The sequence below is a fragment of the Lissotriton vulgaris genome, unplaced genomic scaffold (assembly GCF_964263255.1).
Source record: "Lissotriton vulgaris unplaced genomic scaffold, aLisVul1.2 SCAFFOLD_2154, whole genome shotgun sequence".
Classification (NCBI taxonomy): domain Eukaryota; kingdom Metazoa; phylum Chordata; class Amphibia; order Caudata; family Salamandridae; genus Lissotriton; species Lissotriton vulgaris.
This window is the reverse complement of record NW_028252912.1, coordinates 95,659-119,551: the sequence shown is the minus strand read 5'-3', so window position 1 is coordinate 119,551 and position 23,893 is coordinate 95,659. Positions and strand designations below refer to the sequence as shown.

Below are 23,893 nucleotides of genomic sequence, written 5' to 3'. Positions count from 1 at the left end.
CAAGAGCATCACACAGCCTGCAACAAACTCAGCAAGTGTGTCTCGGGTACACAATATCTAACAGAAGACACCAAGATATGGAACGGAAAGTCCCAGAAGTCCCAATCCCAGCAGGGAGCAGAGTGTGAATACCAAGCCGAGCCCACAACGCAGAAAGAAAATATTGGGGTACATGCATTCACTAATTCCCCAGTGAAGGAAATGAAGACGTTGCTGAGCCGACAAATACGCCCAAGCCCAACATGGTGCGTAGAAAGTGGCTGTCCCACATTTAGTTCCACTAGTCAGAGAGACTGTGAGACTACACTTCCAACAACAGAGGCTCAAGGTAACATCAGGAAGTAGGGAAGGGTGGGACAAACACTAGAACACCACCACATAACCCGAAGGGAAGTTGAGGCACACTCTAGAAGATCAAGAAGTGATACAGGAATATAAAGCTTGACCTCACACGTTTGCCAGGAAGTATAGTGGGAAGCCCATTCTCAGCCTGCATGTCAGGCAGAGAAGGGGAGGAATTCACCTGTCTTCTGGAAATGATGATTTCAGAGCCTCACAGCAAATACATACACCCTGGGTCCAACATAGTGGAGTACAACGTACACAGGGAAACCGACATCCAGCCCAACTAGTTGGGAAGAATCCTCACTCATCAAGGGCTGACAGCAACATCCAGAAGAGCAGCCTCAATCTCAGTCACAAGACAATGAGGTAGCTAGGGAGATATGAAAGGGCATGTGAAACACGTGAACAAACACCAAACAGCCTAAAGAAGCCCAGCAGGAGGCATTGGTGCTGACAGTGGCAGTGTAAATTAGATCACAAGCCCAAAGGGCCTCAACGTCGACGAAAGTGAAGAAAACAAACGATCCACAGAAAGCAGAAATAACCAAACATAGCCCACAAAGTAAGCAGGAGCTCCTATCCAGAGACAAAAACCACTAAGTTAACTGGCTCTGATAGAAAGCACGCAAAACAGCGGTTTATGATTAGAGGTTGTCCTTTGTAAGCACACTTGGAGGGGCAGGAGTTTACTTTTTTATTGGAAGTAGGTACTGATGTGTCTGTTTTTAGGATGTTAACACACCTCATGATATTAGGACAGGGACACGGATGTGATGAGGAGTTAATGCACTATCTCCAGAGAGTGATGTGTAAAATGAACACTACAGTTGCCTTTGTCACATTTGAGTAGCTCATCCAGTCTTGCTTTAGTCTTTATTTTCTTTGACTTGTAGTTTTCTTTTTCCCATTTTACATGCAAAATTACAAGTAACTGAATGGAAAGAAAATAATACGTTTAACATGTCAGAATAATACATACAAAAAGATCACAGGGCATAAATAGTGTGTCCTAAATATAGCTGACAGAAATATTAGACCATTGGGTGTGAATTGTCGATTAATAACACAAACTGGGCAATATGTTTGTGTTTAGGGCAAGATCTTTGTGTCAGGCAATAATATGACAGTGATTTTCCAGTTCTGCATCATAGGATAGCTTTATGAGGACCTTATGTCAGGCACAGAACAACATCAACGCTCTGGTGTGAACCTGCAGATCACATCATCCCAGTCAAATAATTCAGTAGCTCATGCTACCTGTTGCTAAGACGTACGTGCAAACTGTAGGTTAACCATTGCAATCACTGTTAGATTGATAGATAGGATGTGGCTCCAGCAGTAGAGACCAAAGGCCCCAGCTTCTTATTGCAACTAGACATGTCAGTGTGTTGAGTGTTTGCTGCAGAGAGGTGTATCCATTAAGCATGGGCGAAAAATCCGTTCCGCTCGCGGATTTTGCGGATTTTCGGGAAATTCGCAATCCGCGAGATTCGTGAATCTCCCGCAAAATCCGCAAATCCGCGAGCAGCGGATTTTGCTCGCACTGCTCGCACTGTTCGCGTGAGTTCGCGCCCCGCGAATAAGTGCAAAATTGCAGAAATACGATCTTAGCAAAACTGAAAGTAACTACTTACCAGGTTCAAAAGTTCAGGCTCATCATTAGTAGCCATTTCCTGTAGTGCTTCCTGAGGGGCCCCTCCAGAGTTCAGTTGCCAGTTGAAACTATTATGTGACCCTGCTCTGAACCTCAGAATAGTTACACATATGCCACAAAGGTCCTGAATTACAGCTAAGGGAGACAAGCAGGAGCCAGGCTGGAAGTTAAAATCCATTAATCAGCCCCTAATTCATTATTGTCAGTTGGGGCAGGGCAGGTGTTGTAACTAATTTTGCAACAATGAAAGCACTTAGCAAGTGCAAAAGATCACTAATCAGGGCGCACTAAGGAAGCAGGTGCCAGCTAAAAAAATATTCTGTGACACATTAATCAGCCCCAAATTAATTCAGGTCACTTGAGGCAGGGAAGGTGTGCTTTGCTTTGCCGAAAATAATTTACACTGGACAACCAGAGGGTGTGGTGATGAAACAGAGGGTGGCATGGGTGGGCCAGAGGGTGGCATGAGTAGTCAGAGAGTGGCAGTGGTGACAGAGAGTGGCAGTGATGAAGAAGAGTGTCCCAAACAGGCTGGACACGTAGAAACAACAAGTTCGCAAAACTTGCGACCCGACAGGTAAGTTCGCAAATTGCGAAATTGTAAAAACCCTCGCGAACTGGCAGAAACACGGGCGAACACAAAAAAAAAAAATCCGCAAATTCGCGGGAATTCGCGGATTTTGCGGATTGCGAATCCGCAAATCCGCAAAATTCGCGAACGCGAGATCCGCAAAATTCGCCCATGCTTAGTATCCATCCAGAATGTCACAAGCTGTCATCCCACTTGGATAAATCAGTTGGTTAATGCCCCTCAATGCACGAATCAGTCTATTGCCTGCCTGCATGTCACAGAACTGTACCCACCAGGGCTGACTCACATTCTCACACTTCAAGACCTATACCTATAGATTGGAACCATTCAGTTATGTAATGTAAACAGCTAGTAAAGTTGTCATTGGATGATTCGGTTTTCCTGCAAACATTTCAAAACATGACCTGCAGTTCATACATAGATCTCTGTAGTGAGTGCTTGCCCAACCAAACTGTTTAAATTGATCTGTATTCTCCTGCTTACATTCATCAATCACACTTGCTTCTATATTTATGTCTTGCATTTGTGAACATTTACTTTGCAAACCTAAGTCTTGGGACCTGTGCAAATGTAAGGAAAAAATATGCTGTGAATTTTTACACCAATTGGTATGGGGCACTTTCAGGGGGATTCCAACTGCTTTAACCTTCACCAAACTTCTAAATATTTGAGATATGGAGAACTTTGGTTTCTTTCAAATTTATAGTACAAGTTGGTTTGCACAGGCTTGCAGAGGCTGCCCCACGACACACGAAATGAAGGAAAATAGTAACAGAGACAGTCCGGAGGTAACGTCAGAAAGAGCAAGAAGGTGGAGAAAGACCATGAGAAAGAGAATAACAAGAAAGGGGAAAAGCAGAAGCGAAAACAAGCGAGGTGTATCACAAAGGGGAGATACTAGACAAAATAAGATTATATCAGTGAGTGGTCAGAGAGAGGGACAGATAAAACCCAAAAAGAGTGGGGTCTAGAAAAAGCAGGCCACAAACCAGGAAAGAGACGTCTATAAAATGAAAAAAAAGAAAGAGCTGAGACAAAAATTGGTGGTAAAGAAAAAAGAAAAAAAACACTGACTGAACGAAACATCGACATAGTAATGCAGCGAGAAACAAAGTGGACTCAAGCAGAGTAAATCAAACAAAAGAGAGGGGGACCAGGAGCTGTTATGGTCCAGTGCCCGTGCTCCAAAAAACAAACGTTTTGGTCAAAAACGGGGGCACTGTTCCATCGGTGAATGTGCAGTGACCTTACATACACACCCCGAGCTGACCTGACTACATGTTACTGAGGGTACATAAAATACCCACATTGTAACCCACAACTTCCTTGTTTTTTTAGGATGACAGGGGAACCCATTTTTTACTATTGGAATTAGTGCGTTCCAGATTCCCCTAGTCATTTTTATTCACTCACCAAGTACACCATCACTTTATAGGACCCCCTCCACATACCTGCACACATCTTACAGCTGTTCTCTTAAAAGATCTCCGCCAAAGCGACCCTTCGGGAGACCCGTTGGGCATTGCAGCACCGGCCCAACGAGGAGCACTGCCCGGTGATGAAGCATGACATCCTTTGGGGTGTGTGAGGGCAACAAGAAACAAAGATTGTCTTTCCCCTCGCTCCCTTGGGTGTACACTGAGAGGGTCCAAAAACCAAACCTAGTCTTTCCTGTCCTTCTTAAGGATTCCCATATTTTTCCTTTCCCAGCTCGGGGTGTGTATGTAAGGTCACTGCACATTCACCGATGGAACAGTGCCCCCGTTTTTAATTTCAAATTTGTTTTATTGGTTTTAAGAGCGAAAGTAGGCATTTCAAAACAGCAGGTAAGTAGCAGGCATATATAGCGAGCGAGACAGACAGGCACGTCTTCTCTAAATGTCATCAAGTAAGCAAGAACAATATGCCAACACAGCTATGCAGAGCCAGTGCTGCGATTAAGGTGCCATGCCCCCGTTTTTGACTAAGACTTAAGCAGAGTGACACCAAGTCATCATTAGGAAAGGAAGACAATAAAAACAGAGGAGGAAAGTAGGGGTGACAAACAAAGAGTGAACCAGACACACACCAAAATACTGAATGAGTCTTAGGAAAATGTGGAGACAGACCCAAGGCCTTCATCAGAGTGACTGAATCAGCAGAACATAGGGAGTCTAATACCAAAGGGGACAACTGAAGGTTGAGCGAAAGAGTATAAAAAATAGAAAATGCAAGAGATGTTGGTGAATCAAAAAGATGGTCTGACGATGGCATTGCGACCGAGAAATAATATGAGAATGGATCTGAGAGTGGGAGACAGAAGCGATTGAAGGAAGGAATGGAAAGGGAGGGAAGGAGGGAGGGTAGACATGAACAGAACGTATAAGCAATCAGGGACAAATTAGCCTGTCTTCGCTACCATGTGATACAGCGCAGCGAAACTGTTGGCTATGCAAAATGCAAAGTGGTGTGCTTCGAAAGTGTGCAGGGGGATCTCTCCTTGACGATGTTTGTGCCATGCCTTTATGGCTCATTATCAGGCCGTGCACCTTTAGTAAATCCTTGTCATTACATTTGCTGTGAGTCATGGCTGGGGCCATTTCAGTCTCTAACGTCAAATCGTCCAGCGGCCACGTGGCGCACCATCATAGGTTTTAAAACCATTTGGTACAGACGGTGTGTGAGAGGCGGTACCGTTTACAGAAAACGTGCACGTTTGCACTGTTTTTTTCTCACACCAAGTATTGGCGACATGCCTGCTCACAGCACTGCGGACATGTTCCAGTCCTCGGATTCCTGGTGAATTACACGTCAGCGCCGGTGCAGGACGGTAGCCATGCGCAAGATGGCGCTACCCAAGGTCCCAGATCCCAGCTTCCTTCTCCAGACAGGCAGAAGCGGCTGCTCGTATGGAGGGAAAGTTCTGCTTTACGTGGCACGTGTTTGCTTGAATTTTTCATACAAAAAGTGAAAACGTTGGCAACATTCGAAAAGAAAGTTGCCGCATTATTTCAAGCCTGTAACAAACCGTGCATATTTTAGAATAAGGTCGAAGCCCGTCCCCTGTTTTATCTTAACTGTAGGCGACAGTTTTATGATGTTGACAAAACCTGCTTGACCTGCTATGTTAAGGTGCATTATTTACATAAGAATGCCGAGGTGTGAGCAGTGCGGTAGAAACATGAAAGGGTCTTGTAGAACTAAAGGACAAAGGGAGAGGAGTTCACAACAAAACTAAGATATGAAAGATGAGGGAGAGGGGAGGAGAGGCCAAGAGTGGGAGTCATCGGAAAAGAGGATGATTGCCGGAGAGAATGGAGAGAGAGCGCGAGAGAGAGTGAGTGTGTGTGTGTGAGAGAGAGAGAGAGAGAAAGTGTGTTTGAGAGAATGCTAGAGGGAGAGAAAGCGAGAGGGTGTGTGTGAGAGAGACAGAGAGAGTGAGAGAGAGTGTGTGCGTGTGAGAGTGTGTGTGTGTGAGAGAGGGAGAGTGTGTGAGAGAAAAAGTGTGAGAGAGAGCAAGTGTGTGTGAGAGAGAGAGAGAAAACAGAAATCATACCTATTATTAAAGCAATTGACTTTGATTTTGTATTTAAATTAAAATTAATCTCAGTCACTCGAAGCAGGAAGCCTTTCCCATTAAGGCATAATGCGTCATATTCGTATTCACAGTTGGTTGAAATTCAAAATAAATGATAATTTCAACAAATAATTGTCGGTCTAATGTCCACAAAGATGCACAAGGCATTGCAAAACGGTATGTGCGCCCCGAGGTCGATTTTTTTCCTAGCTGAGAAAACACAAACCAGCCTCCCATTGGTTCCTTGGGTGACTTAGAAGCATCTGGTAACCGTTTATCGCTTGCTTTGCTAATGGCACACCTGCATTATTAGTGCAAGCAATTGAGTGATTCCTTCTACCTACAACGCAGAGAAAACATGCGTTCCCAACATTGTAAAACCCTCATTAAATATTCATCTCAGAAACAGTAGTAGAAATGCCTACGGCTATTGGCACCAAAGCACACAAGACTTCATTCACACCATACCCAGAACATATCACTCACTGACCGGTTCACTAATCTCGAAATTCCTTGAATTGGCCCATGTCTACCAAAACAACGGATACATCGCCCCTGCAAACATATTGTCGAATTTCACCTTAAGGAGAAAACATCTCAGGCGTCCACCTGAGCACGAGTGCAGAGATCCCTGCACCCCAGCAGTAATTCAAAATGTTCTCTTCGTTGCAAGAAAAAATAAAACATCACAGCCATTAGCATTGATCACATCTCCACAGAAACGTACCACCCCGCCGCTTTTCAAGCAACACAACCAGCCACCTTCCTTTTTACCTCAGTATACCACCCTCTGTCCTCTGCGCTATCGCCCGAGTGTGTATTTCATTCCTGCACTAAAGCCCCTGTCCTGAACCCACATCAGCAGACTGAATCTCTCGCCTACACGACAGAAACTCACACTACCAGCAAAAGTCAAGTTAGCTATTTTATCTCAGCACCAAACAAACCACTCTGCGAAACTCAGCCTTTTCCCAGCAGCACACCTCAGATTCACCAGCAGCCACACATATCAGATTCTCATCCACCTCTTCATCCTCGCCTTCAACATGCACCAGGCCACCAGCAGTCCAGCAAAGACCAGAGGCTGCTTTATATCAGCACGTTCACCCCTCAATTGACATCACCACCCCCCCCCCCCCCGCCGCCAAGCAGTAGCGCCACAATTTATGAGCATACACATGCCACATTCCCCCCCCCCCCCCCCCCCCACCTCGCCTCTCCCACCCCTCCACCGGCATCACTAGATTCTCTAGTCCTTGTCTGACCGTCTCCTAAAACCACCCCGCACTGATCAAGGCCTCCTCCCGAAAGCAAATACCCCTGACTTGTCACCCACCATCACCAGACTCTTCTCTACACCTAACATCACAGAGCCATCCATTCTCCGGCAGCGCTGACAACAAGCTTGCCTGTCTTAAACTTTCAGTGGTAGCTCAAACTCGCCCCGTTTCCCACCAAACAGCCAGACCTGAGGCACATTAAGGGCTGTTCAGCCCGAGTATCATTAACAGTAGACATTTACTCCCCCTACATCCGGTGGCTGGACTGGGAAGAGGGTGGTAGTTCTCGCAGGCCATTTCTTGTCCCCCAAAGGGCACCACCACCAACACCGGCGCCGACATACTCACTGTGAAACAAACTGCGCCCATGGGTCATGTCTGTTCCTTGCACAAGGGGCTGCGATCTCCACTAATTCCATTTAGCTGCGGGAGGACTTCCAGCGGGGGCGGAGGGGAAAGGCACGGGCGCGATTCGAGAAGGCAGAACCGCACACCCAGGCAGCGCACACTGCGCGCACCGGCTGCACCCTCTTCCTCAGCAGCCTCCGACGTGGGCCGGCCTCAGCGCCTCAGCCTGCGGTGTCATCGCCTGTCCTCCAGATGCGAGCAGAGACCAGTCGTAGACATCAGCGTGCAGTCGCGTGCCAAGCCCAGGGACACCCAGGCCACGGTCCATAGCGAGAGGATGCGCATAGATCCAGCACACACCAATTGCCCCAAAAATCCAAAGGGCTGAAGGATTGCAGAGAGGGGCTCAGTGATCATACATAGCAGAAAGGACGAGCACTGTCCGCGCCAGGGTCAGCAGACGCCGCGCCAGGATCATGCCAGACCAGCAGCACATCCGAGCACTCACATGATCCCCGGGCCGGCGCGCTCACTATCCTACGGTGCTTCCCCTCCCGCATCCAGGGGATTAAAGAGTCCGTCATCAGCTCCCTCCGGCGGCTCCACCTTGCAAGGCTACCGCGTGCAAAGAGCGGTGCGCACCAATGCCAGAAAAGTGGCTTCACATCATGTTTGCGCCTGGCGAGCCTTGGATGGAGACGAGACACCTCAAGAACGGCTCCCACCCGCGCTCCTGAGGGCGCAGGATCATCTCCACAAGCAGCAGAGCAGCAACGCTCACCAGCAGCAAACCAGCAGCAGAGCGCTTGCAGCGACGAAAGGCTTCAGCCCCCGCGGGTATCACCCAGTGATGGAAAGAGAAGGCACGTCCCAGCAGGCCACCCACTGCGCAAGATCACTCCTGTTCCCTGGTTTCCTTCGGCAGGAGCGGGCATAGTGCACCTGCAGCCTGCGCCTGGGATGCCCTCACTTCGCCCGTGCCCATCCCCGGGCCGGGATAAAAAGTTTCCTCTTCTCAAGGGACCTCCTGGTCCTGATGCTGGCGGCGGGTACAGCCGGGTGCTGCTTGAACAGACTATGAAGCAGCGCGTCCGCTAGCAGCGTGCCAGTGGGCGGGCCGTGTTGAGGGATTACCAGGGCGGCTTTCCTGCGGGCACGAGTTCTAGGGTTTGCGGAGCAGTCAGCGAGGATGCGAGGCGGGAGAATTCAGGTCTTGGTCCTTCCCCACTCGCTTTCTCGGTCTCTCCCTCGCACTTCGCGCCTGGAGCAGGATGCTCGCTAACCCTGTCCAGTGAAGGTCGGAGCCCTCCGAGTGCGGTGCTGGCGCGCAGATGCAGGATGCGCCGCTGCAGTGCTGTTCTTGCGGGGGAGTTGCGCGCGCTGGGCTCCTGCAGCTCCGGCAGGCGTCGCACCTGTTGCTGCAGCACCGGGGAGGGACGAGGAGGGCGCTATCCCGCTCTGCCGCACACAGTGGCCTCTGGATGGAGAAGCGCTGAGCAGAGGGAAGGAGACACGCGCGCCTAACACGAACAAGCAATCCCCATCCCGTGAATCCCTTCACATCTGCCTAATGCACCGCCCAGGCACATTTCATGATCTGTCCGAGGCGTTAGCACGTCTCAGACGCGCGTAGGCGCAGGTCCTGTCGAGCCCGGCTCCAGTGTCCACAGTGCGCACAGACGCCGATTAACATGAAAGGATGCGGGGGTTGGGCACGGGAGAGGGGCAGTGTCCTGTTCCCAGAGTGTGTAGAGGGGACATTTCTGTCTCCGATTAATTTGCCTCTCTTCCCTTAAACAGTAAATTGTCGTCCCTTGTGTGAATAGGTCTTGTCATAGATGAGGCTAGACCGGGGGATGGGGGGGGGGGGGGGGGGTTGAAGGCAGGACTCTGTCCCTGGCAGTAGATAGTAGAACCGGCTCAACTGGGGTACCGGAGAGGACATACATTGGACTCAGGCAGTCGCTCAGCCATAGAGTCATGCAGGTAGTAATACTACAGACCCGGCCGCTCTGGACCGCAGTGATGGGCAAGGAATGTGGCTTACAAGGGCTGGAAACGGTGCTGCAGAGGGATGCAGGAAAAGGAAAATGTGACCGGTGCATTATTTAAATTAACCTGAGCCACTGGTAGGTGGAATGCTAAATTTCATCTCAGCCGCCGGTAATTGCTCGTGCCACGTTTCGGATCTTCGTTTGATGGCCATTATACCGTCCTAGACAGGGACCCTGGACCGGTTACATGTTAATCAGGCTCTATTCTTCCAACTTTCTATCCGCGCTCCTGTTTTTTTTCTAAGTGAGATGTCCTAATTACAATTGGAATACACAGATGTGATTCCCTGCTCACTGTGCCACAAACCGCATCTCACTGATGAGTCCCTGAAGGGAAAAACACGTCTGGGTTGTTCTCATTTGGAGGGGACCTGGCCTGACAGGTCAGACTGGACCATTCCTGTTGGAGCAGGACTAAGGCTCGTGCATGTTCTTGGTTCCTTTAGAGAGTGGTATAGGGATGGGCATAAAGAAGATGGAGTAAATCAATGCAGCCCCACTTGATCATAAGTCATTGCTAATAATTCATGCATCCGCCCATCACTTTTTTGTTTTTCTGAGTAGACACTGGCCTGGGGTTGCTTGTCTGGAAGTTGCTTACCATCTCGACTAGAGGGGACCTGGCCAATTTGCTTTCCAGCTGGATGGTTTTTGTTAGAAACTGGGTGTTTGGTTGAGCGGGGTACAAGCAACGCTCATGCCACAACCCAGGGCTCCAGTCGGGGTACCACGCAGGTGGACGGCGTCCCCCGACCTATTTTACAGAGAGCTTGATAACTGGAGCAAATGGAGCCACACATTCACTCTTTGGCCTCTCTGGGGCGAAATCGGAGCTCATTCAGAATGCTTCTCATGCCCTGGCTTCTCTGATTCAATCGCATCTAAGTGTGAGCGAGGGGAGGCAATGAGTTTGATGGTGCAAGTCGCCTTTCGTGAAGTCACTTCCTATCGTGACGTCAGTGTCACCCCCACTTCTTTTTTTAGTACTTGTGCCCTGCAACAACCACAGTCCTTGTCGGGGAGGACCACAGCACTCATTATATTAACCTGTGCAACTTGGCTATTAACTTTGGGAAAAGGCATTAACAATGCGGCCTATACCACACGTGTCTTAATACCTCAATTGGAACTACGCTTACCATAACCACGTAGCTGTCTTTACCACACATCTGCTTTAAGCACACATATACGTAGGTAGGGCAGTTAGCCGTTTAGCATTGCCACGAGTGGGCAGGGGGTGTTGAAGGGTTTCTGCTATTACATTCTAAGGAACAGCGGCTTGGTGAGTAGTGTCTTTACTTTTGTTTAGGTTTCAGAGCAGGGGAAAGGGCAGTTTTAGGGCTGGGGACGGATTTAGGGCTCAGGGATGGGGGCTGAGGGTAAGGATCCAGTGTGAGGATAGTGGCAGTTTGTAGGTCTGGGGGTCAGTCTTAGCGCTCAGGGCTGTGAGGCTGGATTTGGGGGTAGGTTTTAGGGCTCCGAGTGGAGCGTTGGGGTAGGTTTTAGGGCTGGGGACGAGATGCTTTGCAGGGCTAGGGGCTGAGTTTTAGGGCTCAAGGCGAGGGATCTGATCTTTACCGTGCAAAAGCCTTTACCAATCATGCCTTTACAACAAAATGAGTTGTAAAGGCATGCATGGGAAAGACGCTGTTGTGGTTGAGACTGCATTGTTTAGGTATGTGTTGTTGAGGCATGCATTGTTCTGTCATACAACCAGTAACTTGGCAATTATACTGTCAGGCTTAACTTATAGATAATTTGTAAAGTATTTATGCAGCACACACACAGTAATGAAGGAAAAATTTATGAAAAATCTCAAAACAATTTAGAATATAGGCTACATTTTAATAAATAAAATGATACCGGAACACATATTAAAGCAGTAGATCTGAAGATAATGAATTACATTTTTTTAATGAAAATTGCACCTAGGAGCACAAAGCTCCAATCGTAGTCACCTGGCCGCTTTAGACCCGAGGAAAGTCAGAAGATCAGACAAACCCCGAAGGAGTATGGGGCAGACAGAGGGACTAGGTTAGTGCCACTGAAGAGTTGTACTCTCAATCCGGCGCAAATACTTCAGTTTGCATTGCAGGAGTCCCTGAAGGAGGCTTTCGGAGCAAAGAGCAGGTTGAGTGTCGCTGTTGTTCGCAGCAGTAGAACGAAGAGCCCGTTGTCGCTGGATATTTGCATTGGTGATTCCCGAGGGCTGGCATTGTTGTAGCACTAAGTGCAGGTTTCGCGATGCCAGTCATCATGGATGGTTGCTGTTGGTGTGAAGAGCAGGTCTCACCGGAGTTTCATGTTGGTGGTTGGAGGAATTTTGGAACACACTAAACTGTTTGGGGTTACATGGAGCCCAAACTTAAAGATTTTCTCTAGGAGGAGCTCTCACTGATGCCAGCAAATGGTGCAGACCCTGACAAGCTTCTCATGGCGATCAGGACTCACTCCAGCAGAGGCCTGCAGGAGGGCTCAGGAAGGACTAGTTGGTGTGGGTCAGCTGGGCAGTTGCAGGGATGCCTCTGGAAGCTTTTTGTGTACCTTTAGCTCTCACAGAAGACCAGCCAATGACCTGTGGAGTCACCCAGGCTGACCTGGGATAAAAGCTAGCAGGTTCAAACTTTTTTTCAAACAGTAAAGCAGTGCTTCAAGAACCAGGCATGCAGGGAAGTCCTTCTTCTGAATTGTCCACAGGTCCAAGAGTGTTATGAGTTCAGGTTATTAGAGTGTCACTTTTATCCTCAGTGCCAGACTATGGGTTGGAGGTGACCCCTTTCCTGGTCTTGCCTCCTAAATAACTAGGTTCAAAAAAAGGCAGACAGGCGTAGGCATGAGCTTTGTCAGTAGAAGGACAGGCTTAGAAGTCAGTAATGGGGTGGGCGAGCCATGAGGCGGCCCCTATAAAGCCAAGTTAGGTTGTGTGCCAACCCCAGGACATCGTGCTCAGAGAAAAAACACCCTTCCCCACACCCAAGGTAGTTTTGTGACTATGTCTGAGATGGATATACAAAACAGCACAGAAAAGCAAAGTCAATCATAGACATGTGACTCTGAAAACTGGCACATTTGTTTTGTGCAGCAAAATGCCTAATGTCTAAGAGTGGAATTTCAGAATGCAAACTTAAAATACGACTTTACCTCTAAAGAGTATTTTAAATTAAAGTTGATCTTAGTGTAAACCATATTTTTCTGTCTGCTCCCAATCTAAAGTTAAATCCCAAAACAGCAAGATGATGGATGAAATTCTTGAATTAATCTCAGCCACTGGAACTCGCTCGTGGCCGCATCCCAATCCATTGTTTTTTGCCCACCGGGCCACGCCACCCTGAACCCAGCCATTTGCAAATCAGTATTGACCCCCGATCCCTATCGGAACAATCCACCCTGCGTAGCCCCCTCCCCTTTTGATTGCATATTTATTAATGCCGGGTCCTGGGTTTCCTGGGGCCAAAATCTGCCCAGGAAGGGTTGTTGTGCCGCCTACCATATCAATTCAGTTAAGGCTGTGCCCTGGGATATGGTGTCATTGGGGCCAGAATTGGCCCAGGGAGGGGTGCTGCATGCCCCCCACCCCCATTGTAGTTTCGCTGTGTGCAGGGATTAGGGTCTTTGGGGCCGAATTCAGCCCTGGGATAGGGGCCATGCGCAACCTCTCTCTAATCGATCTAGGGAGGAGGACTGCATGCCCACCACAACATTTTGGCCCAGCCCTGGGGATGGGGTCACCAGGACCAAAATCGGTCTGGGGAGGGGGGTTGTGTGGCCTTCCTCACCTATTCAATTAAGGCTGGTCCCTGGGGGGTGGTGTTACTGGGGCTGAATTTGACCCAGGGAAGGGGGACCACATGGATCCCCTCCCCCATTGTATTGTGCCTGGGCCCCAGGAGATGGGATCCCAGGGCTGAAATAAACCCAGGGAGGGATGCCTCATGATCCTCCTTCCCATTACATTTCAGCTGGGCTCCAGGGGTTGTGGTCCCTCGGACCAAAATTAGCATGGGCAGGGGTGCCAAATGGCCTTCCTCCCTTATTCAATTAAGGCCGGCTCCGGGGGATAGGGTCCCCGGAGGTTAATTCAGTGGGATGTGGGGGCCATGCCGCCTCCCTCCCCATTAAGTCATGGCTGGGCCCTGGGGACGGAGTCCTTGAGGCTGTTCTAATCCTGATGCTCTTTTCACAAAAAATTAACCTCAACAGTAAGCACTTACACATACACACATAACTGGTGCGTCCTTTGAAGTTCACTTCTGTAAAGAACACATGATCCTCACTATTAAGCTTGGTAAAGGCAAAGCAAGTGTGTTTTCTCAAAAAATCATTATTGATAAATCATCTGAAATCCTTCATGGAGGTGAATGCATCGTTGATCTTTTGGAGCACAGTCTGTATTTGACTGTGATGAGTGGGTTCTTTCTTGTCCTGGTGAGAGCAGAGTCCATGGTTTCCCTTTTAAATGAGTAAGAGTATGCAAATGTGCAATTCACTTAGAAGCTTTGTTTGTTTGGCCCTGTCCAGGTAGTAGTATTCAAAGGTCTTCCTGCCTTTGGCCAGGATGATGCAAAGCTTAAAAAGCAGCCCTCCAGTGTGTTTCCCACCAATTGTGGGGAGGAGTTCTTGATGTGTAAGAATATAAGGACGTATTCACCTAACAATGAAGCACTTACTTCATATAGTTAAAGAGCAAAGACCCTTGTTCGGTGGAGATTTACCTCTTTGTAGGTTCTTTGTCTTCTCGCTCATTTCCTTGTGCTCCATTATGAAGTTGTAGTGATGAATACATACTGGACATTTTCCCAAGGAGTTTTTATTCTTAAAGGGGTGGTAGTATAGCTGATAGGTTTGTAGGCGCTATTGGGATATCCACTAGTGATTATTTATATAACTGGGAATGTCCTATTACGTATGGTAATCCTCATTACTCCGGGTCTCGTAGTCCTCGACACCTTCGAACACAAATGAGATTTACATATCCCCGACAGAAAAAAAGAAAGAAGGAATGCTGGACCTACTGACCCACCCCCCCTCACGCCGGGAGTACAAAAGGGTACAAGTCCCAGCATTCCCTCTGAAATACCAAGCCCAAGATGAAGGCCGGCACACAAAGGGAGGGAGGGAAGTCACGAAGGTGTCGAGGACTACGGGACCCGGAGTAATGAAGATTACCATACGTAATAGGACATTACCCCCAGGTCCCTCCGTCCTCGACACCTTCGAACACAAATGAGACATACCAAGCAGCAACCCGGCATTCATCCACAAGAAAAAACACAACAAACCACCAGGACAGCACAGAAACCCAGAGATTTATTGAAAACACAGAAATCAAGGGCGAGCACAACCCAACACCCCCAAAGCAAAACCCCCCTCAACACCCATCAAATTGGGAAGGCGATAATGCCGGATGAAAGTATTGGGAGAAGTCCAAGTGGCCGCCCTACAGATCTCAGAGAGAGGAACACCCCGGACCTCAGCCCAAGACGCCGCCACCCCTCGAGTAGAACGACCCTTGACACCCACCGGAGGAGGGGAACCAGAAACAGAGTAGGCCAAAGAAATGACCTGCTTCAGCCATCTACTAATCGAGGCAGAGGAAGCCTTGCGGCCACGGGAAGAAGCCCCAAAGGAGACAAAAAGGGAATCTGAAACACGAAAGGCAGAAGTGCGCGCCAGATACACACGCAGAGCCCTGCACACATCCAGCAAGGACCAACAAGGACCCCCTGGGGAATCATAATCAGGGCCCAAAGCAGGTAAGACCAACTCCTGGGCCCGGTGAAACTGAGAAGCGACCTTGGGCACGAAAGCAGAATCAAGGCGAAGAACCACCCCACCCTCCGAAAAGGACAAGAAAGGCTCACGCGCCATCAAGGCCCCCAACTCACCAAGACGGACAGCAGAGGTGATGGCCACCAGAAACACCACCTTCAAGGTAACAAACTTCAAGTCTACGTCCGACAAGGGCTCAAAAGGAGGATCCAGCAAAGCCCGAAGGACCAAAGGCAAATCCCACAAGGGAAAGGAAGGCCTGGACACAGGACGAGAAAGGGAAAACCCACGGAGAAGACGAGAAACCAAGTCCTCATCATCCGACAGGGACCCCCACGGGGAACGAAAAGCCCTCACAGCCGCCCACTGAGCCCGCAAAGTGGACACAGCTCAACCCCTCTCGAAACCTTCCCACAAAAATTGAAGTACAGTCTGCAAGGAACACAGCAAAGGGGAAAGGCCCAACCCCGCACACCAACGACTGAAATTACTCCAATGACGATCATAAGAACGGAGGGTAGAAGGTCTACGGGAACCCTGAAGAGCCACAGCTAAATGCTCCGGGAAGCCACGTCGCCGCCACCCCTGCCTCTCAACCTCCACACCGACAGCCGCAACCGGAGAAGAGACAGGGACGGGGACGAACGCAGGGGAGATGGGGACAGGGGGAGAAACCAAGGGCCCTGGATCGCCAACAGATGAACCGTCAGAAACCAAGACCTCCGAGACCAAAAGGGTAGGACCACAACCACATCCCAAGACTCCAGACACAAGCGCGCCAGAAACCGAGGAATCAGCGCCAGGGGAGGAAAGGCATAAAGCAGGCGCGGAGGCCAAGGAACCGACAGGGCATCCACCCCCCAACAACCCTCCTGCCGGAATCGGGAGCAGAAGCGAGACAGCTGCGCATTCTGCCGGGAGGCAAAGAGGTCCAGAAAGGGACGCCCAAACCTCACGCACACAAGCCGAAACGCAACCCGGGTGAGAGACAATTCCAATGACCCCGGAAAGCAACGACTCAGGGCATCCGCCACAAAGTTGTCCACTCCCCGAATGTGAATCGCCGTCAGAGACAGAAGGTGACCCTCCGCCCAACAGAACAGGGGAACAACCACTGCGTTCAGAGAGGCCGAACGGACCCCCCCCTTGATGGTTCAGATACGCCACAGTCACCACATTGTCGGAACGCACCAGAACGTTCCGACCCAGGAGCAGGGCATGAAACCCCATCACAGCCCGACAAACCGCAGACAGTTCCCTCCAGTTGGAGGAGTGGCGACACTCCAGGATGGACCAACGACCCTGAAGGGACTGAGACCCCAAGCTCGCCCCCCACCCCAGGGAGCTCGCATCCGTAGTCAAAACCAGAGAAGGGGAAGGCTGCAGAGGAAGACCCCGAGACAGATGCAACCTGGTCGACCACCAAACAAGAGTCGGGAGGACCACGGGAGACACAGGCAGACGGAACCCCAAACTCCCAGACACAGGATCCCAATGGGACAGAAGATAACTCCACAGGGGGCGCAGGTGGAACTGAGCCCAAGCCACCGTGAAGACAGTCGCCGCCATCAGACCCATAAGCCTCAACCAGAGGCGGACCGGAAAACAACCCCCTGCCCGAAACAGCCGAGCCAGGGAAACCAGGGTCACGACACGAGGGACAGGCAGGAACACACGGTTGAGGTCCGTACGAAACCGGGCCCCAATGAACACTATGTCCTAAGACGGGGACAACTGACACTTTGGGATGTTGATCAGGAACCCGTGCCGACACAACGCGGAGCAAACCAACTCCTGCGCCTCCAACAACAGGACCCGGGATGGAGCATGAATCAACCAGTCGTCTAAGTAGGGGTACACCATCACCCCCTGAAGATGAAGCCAAGCCACCAAGGGAGCCACCACCTTCGTAAAAACCCTCGGGGCAGACCGCAGACCGAAGGGTAACACACGAAACTGGAAGTGACGCCCCTGAACACAAAACCTCAGGAAGCGACGGGACCGAGGATGCACCGGGACGTGGTAGTAGGCATCCTGCAGATCCAGGGTACACATGAAGTGACCCGGAAGCACCAAAGGAATCACCCGCTGCAGAGTTTCCATGCAAAAGGGAATCTTCAGAACCCACCGGTTCATGACTCTCAAATCCAGAACCAGGCGGTAACCCCCCGTAACCTTGGGCACAAGAAATATCAGGGAATAAAAGCCCGACCCCACCTCCGCCGGAGGGACCTCCTGAATGGCCCCTTCAGAAGAAGAGCCTCCACCCCTTGAGAGAGATGACCTCTTTTGGACCGGCAAGCAGGCCAGGGAGTCGGGCGGACACCGGAATCTGGAGGGGGAACTGAGAACTCCACCACATAACCCTCGCGCAAGATGTATAACACGCAAGTGTCGGAACAGGACTGAACCCAGGCATCCAGGAAGAAGTGCAGCTGCCCTCCTACCACCAACCCAGGAACCACAGCCAAAGAGTCAGGAACGAGGCTTAGCAGGAGGAGGGGACCTAGCCTTACGATCCCGACCCCGACCAGAATAAAACCTCCCCTGGCCCTTCCGAAACTGCCTACGAGAAGAAGGGCGGAAGAAAGGCCTAGGCTTAAAGGGAGCAGGGGCAGCATAAGAAGTCTTAAAAGAAGAAGAGTGCTTCTTCTCCTTAAACAGCTTGTGCAATTTGTCTTCCAACTCCCCCCAAACAGCATAGAACCCTGGAAGGGCATACGCAGAGCACAAGCCTTCTGCGCAGAGTCCGTCTTCCAGTCCTTCAGTACAAGACTGCGCCGAGCCGCCACACAAGCACCGCCGGAGAGGGCAGCCACCCGCACCACGTCAAAAGAGACATCAGAAAGCAGTTCCACCTGACGCTCTATGTGTCCAAGAAGAGGGGAACAGTCCGTGGCATCATCCATAGACTGATAGAGGGACTTAATGTCACACAGCAAGGACTGTAACACGTAAGTACCATAGACCCCAGCCCTCAAGGCCAGATGGGAGCCAGAATACACCTTCCGGAGGGACCCGTCGGCCTTCTTGTCCACCGGATCCTTCAGCACATCATCCTCCGACAAGGAAGTGCGACTCACCAAACTCGCCACAAAGGAGTCAATAGGGATCGAGTCCGGGAGCTCTGTAGCCATATCCTGCAGGGGGTAAAGGCGGGCCATAAACCGTGGAACCAGAATACGATCCGGATCAGCCCACTCACGCTTCAGAACTTCCTTAATAAAAGGATGCACCGGGACATCCACCGTGGCAGAACTCTGAAATTGCCGCAGCAAAGAACAACCAGACGTACTGTGAGTCGCCACATCCGTGAAACCCATGTTCTCCTTGACATACTGCAAAATGTCAGGAAGAGCGTCCTTGTCAATATACTTTCCCTTGAGGTCAGAGTCACCGGCCACCGCAGACTCATCACCAGAGGAATCAGAGGACACAGGAGCAGAAACAGCCCTCTTGCTGCGAGCCCTGCCTGCACCCATCTCAGTGATGGTCTCCTGAATCAAGCACTTCAAGCGCGCATCGACACCCCCACCATGGCGCTGGGACCTGGCAGGAGAAGAAGAACGAGAGGAACTGGACGAAGAGGAAGAAGACCTCTCCCTATGACGCCTCTTCTTAGAACATTTGCCCATCCCGAAATGAACAGAAGACCAACAGCACGACAGAACAGGAAAAGGAAATAGCACCCAAAACCGCTATGCGGTACTCACTACTGCCCGCGTTTTTAAATTTTTCCACAAAACCGCCGGGACAGGAGCGCCTGACCGCCCTCAGGACGGAAGACAGGCAGAGGAAACCAGAAGGCATCAACATCCAGCAGCCAATCCGGGACAGCACAGGAGGCCACGCCCCCCAGTAAGCCCGGCAGACCAGGAGGGGCGGCCATCGGGCGAACGCCAAGCCCACGCTTTGCAAATACCCACGTGCGGCCATTACAAGCGCAAAACAGCCCGCCCGCCACTCCCCTCAAGCCCGGCAGGGGGGGAGAGGCCAAAGATCCAGAAGAACGAATCCAAAAGGTAAGTCCAGCGCGGGAGCGTCTTCAAGCTCCTCGCGCTTCAATCCTTCCTGTCAGAATGACAGAAAAAAAGAACAGAGGGAATGCTGGGACTTGTACCCTTTTGTACTCCCGGCGGGAGGGGGGGTGGCGGTAGGTCCAGCATTCCTTCTTTCTTTTTTCTGTCGGAGATATGTAAATCTCATTTGTGTTCGAAGGTGTCAAGGACGGAGGGACCTGGGGGTAATATTAGTTAGCGATGCTAGAGGGTAGAGCAGAACTACCTGCCTCCCTAAACCTCTTATTGGAAAAACCAACAGAACAATGTACACTTTGGATACCCTAGCACACACAGATAATCAAATTTAGCTTATTCAGACAAGTGAAAAAAACAAAACACAGAAATTAGATCGTATCAATTCTTTTCTTCTTTTTTAATCAGAAATCCCGAAGTCCGGGTCACTGTTTCTCCAAGCCAAGCCAACACGTGTTTCGTCACGTCTTGTACACATTAGAACATGTGACTTGTTCACGGCTGCATGTATGGTCATTCAAGAAGATTCTTGCATGTGGCGATAATTCCAAGTGACATGGTCCCGTGGCGTGAGTGGTTGAAATCCGGGTGCTCGTACTCGGGCACCCGGCGTGAGGACAGGGAGTGCGAATAAGGCACCTTGGACACTAACTACGAATTTGGATTCCTGACATTGGTCGCTGAACATTAGTGATTTATCCTTTGTATATAAACTCAGTCATAAAACATGTAATCTGCCATAGTGTAATCAAGACTCAGTTCCAAATGTGGGACCTACTAGTCCACTGAGTATGCCGGTGGAGTCTGTCAACGAGAAAGGAGTACTGCTGGCCTGTGTTGCGGAGTCCATGATGGTCTGAGGAGGCTTGAAAGGTTGCGGGCCTCTGGCTTGGAGCTTGCACAGGCATTTGGTGGGCCCTCTTTGACACACAGCAGTGTCAGCAGATGAGCAGTGTGGCCTGGATGCGCAGGGGTGGGGAAGACGGGTTCAGGGACCAGCGACCCTGGGTGCAGCAGGTGCGCAGGATCGCAGGCAACACCGCTCACAGCGACAACGATGGCCTTGTGGCGGGGTGAGAGGCACTGCCCTGGCATGGATTTTGGGCATTCCGGAAGAAAACTACGCCCAGAGTTACAAGCTTTTTATTCACACCATTACGCTGACCTGGCGTATGCCGGCCCAGCCCACTCCACTCACGCTTACAGGGGGGACATAACAAGTTACATTTCCGTGATCTTCCCACCTGGCCGGGCTGCCATGGTTGCGTCCACTGTCCACTACACTCCATGCACCAGCGGTGTATGTTGACATGGATATATGTGTGGTCTGCATGCTGCAGTCTGGCCTTCACATCCACGCCACACTTGGCATTGTGTACCTTCTCATTCTTGGGTAACTTGCTTCCTTCGCACATGCCTGGGCCCCACCTCTCCCCACAATCTGCTATTGCGTTGCTCAGGTGCCATGTCGTTGATGGCATATGTACAGTGCTGGCCCAGGCTCCCACAGTAAGTTGTGTTGTCGTGTCTGGTGTGTGGCATGTTGTTTGGCATGTTGTATGTGAGTTTGTAACCTGTGCATTCCCAAAGTTGTGAGTTGCATGATTGTGGAGGTGAGGTGTGTGGTGTGTTCATTTGGTACTTACCAACCAGCAGTGCATTTCCGTAGGTGTCAGCCTAGAAGAGCTGGTTGATGATGGACTGTCTGAAGATGTTGGAATCATGCACACTGCTATTGCGTTGCTCAGGTGCCATGTCGTTGATGGCATATGTACAGTGCTGGCCCAGGCTCCCACAGTAAGTTGTGTTGTCGTGTCTGGTGTGTGGCATGTTGTTTGGCATGTTGTATGTGAGTTTGTAACCTGTGCATTCCCAAAGTTGTGAGTTGCATGATTGTGAAGGTGAGGTGTGTGGTGTGTTCATTTGGTACTTACCAACGAGCAGTGCATTTCTGTAGGTGTCAGCCTAGAAGAGCTGGTTGATGATGGACTGTCTGAAGATGTAGGAATCATGCACACTGCCTGGGTAGTTGGCGACAACATTGGTGGAGAGTCTCCGGTGGTCCTCAATTGCTTGCACATTGATAGAATGCGTTTGTTTTCTGTTGCGGTAATTTTGTGCAGTGTCGGCAGGGGGCACATGTAGGACATGTGTGAAGTCAATTGCCCCCAACAAGTGTGGGAAGCCAGCTAAGGTGTAGTAGCCTTGCTTGGTCTTTAGCTGTTCATGCACAGTGTGAGGGAAGTATAGGTGGGGTACCAAGCTGATGATGTCATCCAGGACAGGTGTGAAGAATTTTGATAGGGCTGGCTGTGAGACTCTTCCGACTCTGGTGGTTGTTGTTAGGAAAGTACCAGAGACCAACAGGTGCAGCACAGCCAGCAGCTTTGTTTGGGGTGGGATGTTGGTTGTCCGCTGTGTTGGTACCATCAGCCTGTGGGCAATGATATTCAAGATGCGGAGGATGGTTGTAATTTTGAGCCTGTAGTTGACAATGACGTTCTCTGGTGTGAAGTCTGTGAGGCTGGTGCATTTCCTGAAGGCCCGCTGTCTTTGTCTTTGCTGCCTCTGTGGTGTCCAAGGGGTGGTGGTGGTCCGGGGGTGGAGGGCCTGGGAGTGATGGTGGTGGGTGTTGTGGCCCTGTTGGGACTCCGAGCTGCATGATCAGTAGCTCCATGGCATTTGTTGTTCTTGGTGTGAATAAAAAGCTTGTAACTCTGGGCGTCGTTTTCTTCCGGAATGCCCAAAATCCATGCCAGGGCAGTGCCTCTCACCCCGCCACAAGGCCATCGTTGTCGCTGTGAGCGGTGTTGCCTGCGATCCTGTGCGCCTGCTGCACCCAGGGTCGCTGGTCCCTGAACCCGTCTTCCCCATCCCTGCACATCCAGGCCACACTGCTCATCTGCTGACACTGCTGTGTGTCAAAGAGGGCCCACCAAATGCCTGTGCAAGCTCCAAGCCAGAGGCCCGCGACCTTTCAAGCCACCTCAGACCATCATGGACTCCGCAACACAGGCCAGCAGTACTCCTTTCTCGTTGACAGACTCCACCGGCATACTCAGTGGACTAGTAGGTCCCACATTTGGAACTGAGTCTTGATTACACTATGGCAGATTACATTTTTCATGACTGGGTTTATATCACTATACTCCCTTTCAATGTGGTGCCATCAATGCCGTGCATAGCATTCCAACCACATGTGTCTGTGGGTCCTTGCTGAGGTCTGCCTTCTGCCTACGCTGCGGTCCAGCAGGCCGCACACCAATCCAATACAGTCTGTACCAGGCAGGATAAGGCAATGTCGCGAGCTGCACACCCGCTCAGCTCAGGTGCCTCTACCTTCGTCAAACACACATCATCTCCACATGCCATTTACACATCGTGCGTCAGAGATCCAGGAGGAGCTGGCTGAACAGCGGTTGACCCACTCTGACCACTGCCTCCCGCCAACACTGCGGTCAAGTAGGTCACTCAATTGGAACTGAGTCTTTATCTCCTCATGGCAGAGTAAATAATATTTTACAGGCATCATCGCAGACTGCATCCCCTCGAGCTCTGATGGCACTGACTCTGTGCCATTGGAGTTCTGGACTTTTTGGTTCCGTCCAGAGGTGTCAGGGTACAACACCCAAAGACCCCGGAGTCCCACCTGCCTTGGTGCACAAATGAACAGAAACACGGGCTTCTCGATGGTGGCGTCAAAGACCAAAGGTTTATTACTGCAGGGACACAGAAGTCACAGAATCTACACACGGGCAGAATCTAGGAGACTGTTCGATTTGTACAAAGTGGGTTGCTCCTTATATACTAAAAATTGTGCTCTAGGCAAATATTTCACATGTCGGTACATTCCCAAACCTTTGTGTCTCTAAACAATAAATATTTGGCGTTACACAGGAACTGTCGATAATATCTGATACCAAAACATCACGAAGAGGGGTTCCCACCAGTCCATCACAATCCCTTGTCAATATTGCATTCAAGACCCGGACCGCCTCATCGTAAAGTTCGTTACCTCCCCCTAATAAAGGCCCAGAAGGAAAGGAGCAGAGCCAGGTGCAGAAGATAGAAAAGCGGGATAAGAGATGTTTGTGGGTTGTAAATGGGCAAGGCTACCGGCTTCGGCCGCCTAATCATGATCAGGTACAATGGACAGGAAAACCAGTTCAGGTGGGCTGGCCTCGGGCAGAGGAGGCAGCCTTTGTCGAGTCATGCAGCTTCAGCGTGATCTGGTTTAAGGTGCACGTGTCATGTAAGAGGT

General features: G+C 50.4%; 1 protein-coding gene across 1 annotated transcript in view; it reads right to left on the bottom strand.

The window, feature by feature from the left end:
- LOC147661214 (neuropilin and tolloid-like protein 1) overlaps positions 1-9,151 on the bottom strand; it is a gene marked incomplete at its 3' end in the record, with an annotated part of 310,411 nt that extends 301,260 nt beyond the window's left edge. Inside the window, exon 1 of the mRNA XM_086951234.1 lies at positions 7,776-9,151. Coding sequence (XP_086807360.1) covers positions 7,776-7,803 — 28 coding nt within the window. The remainder of the gene's footprint in view (positions 1-7,775) is intronic.
- Positions 9,152-23,893: the final 14,742 nt, after the last annotated feature.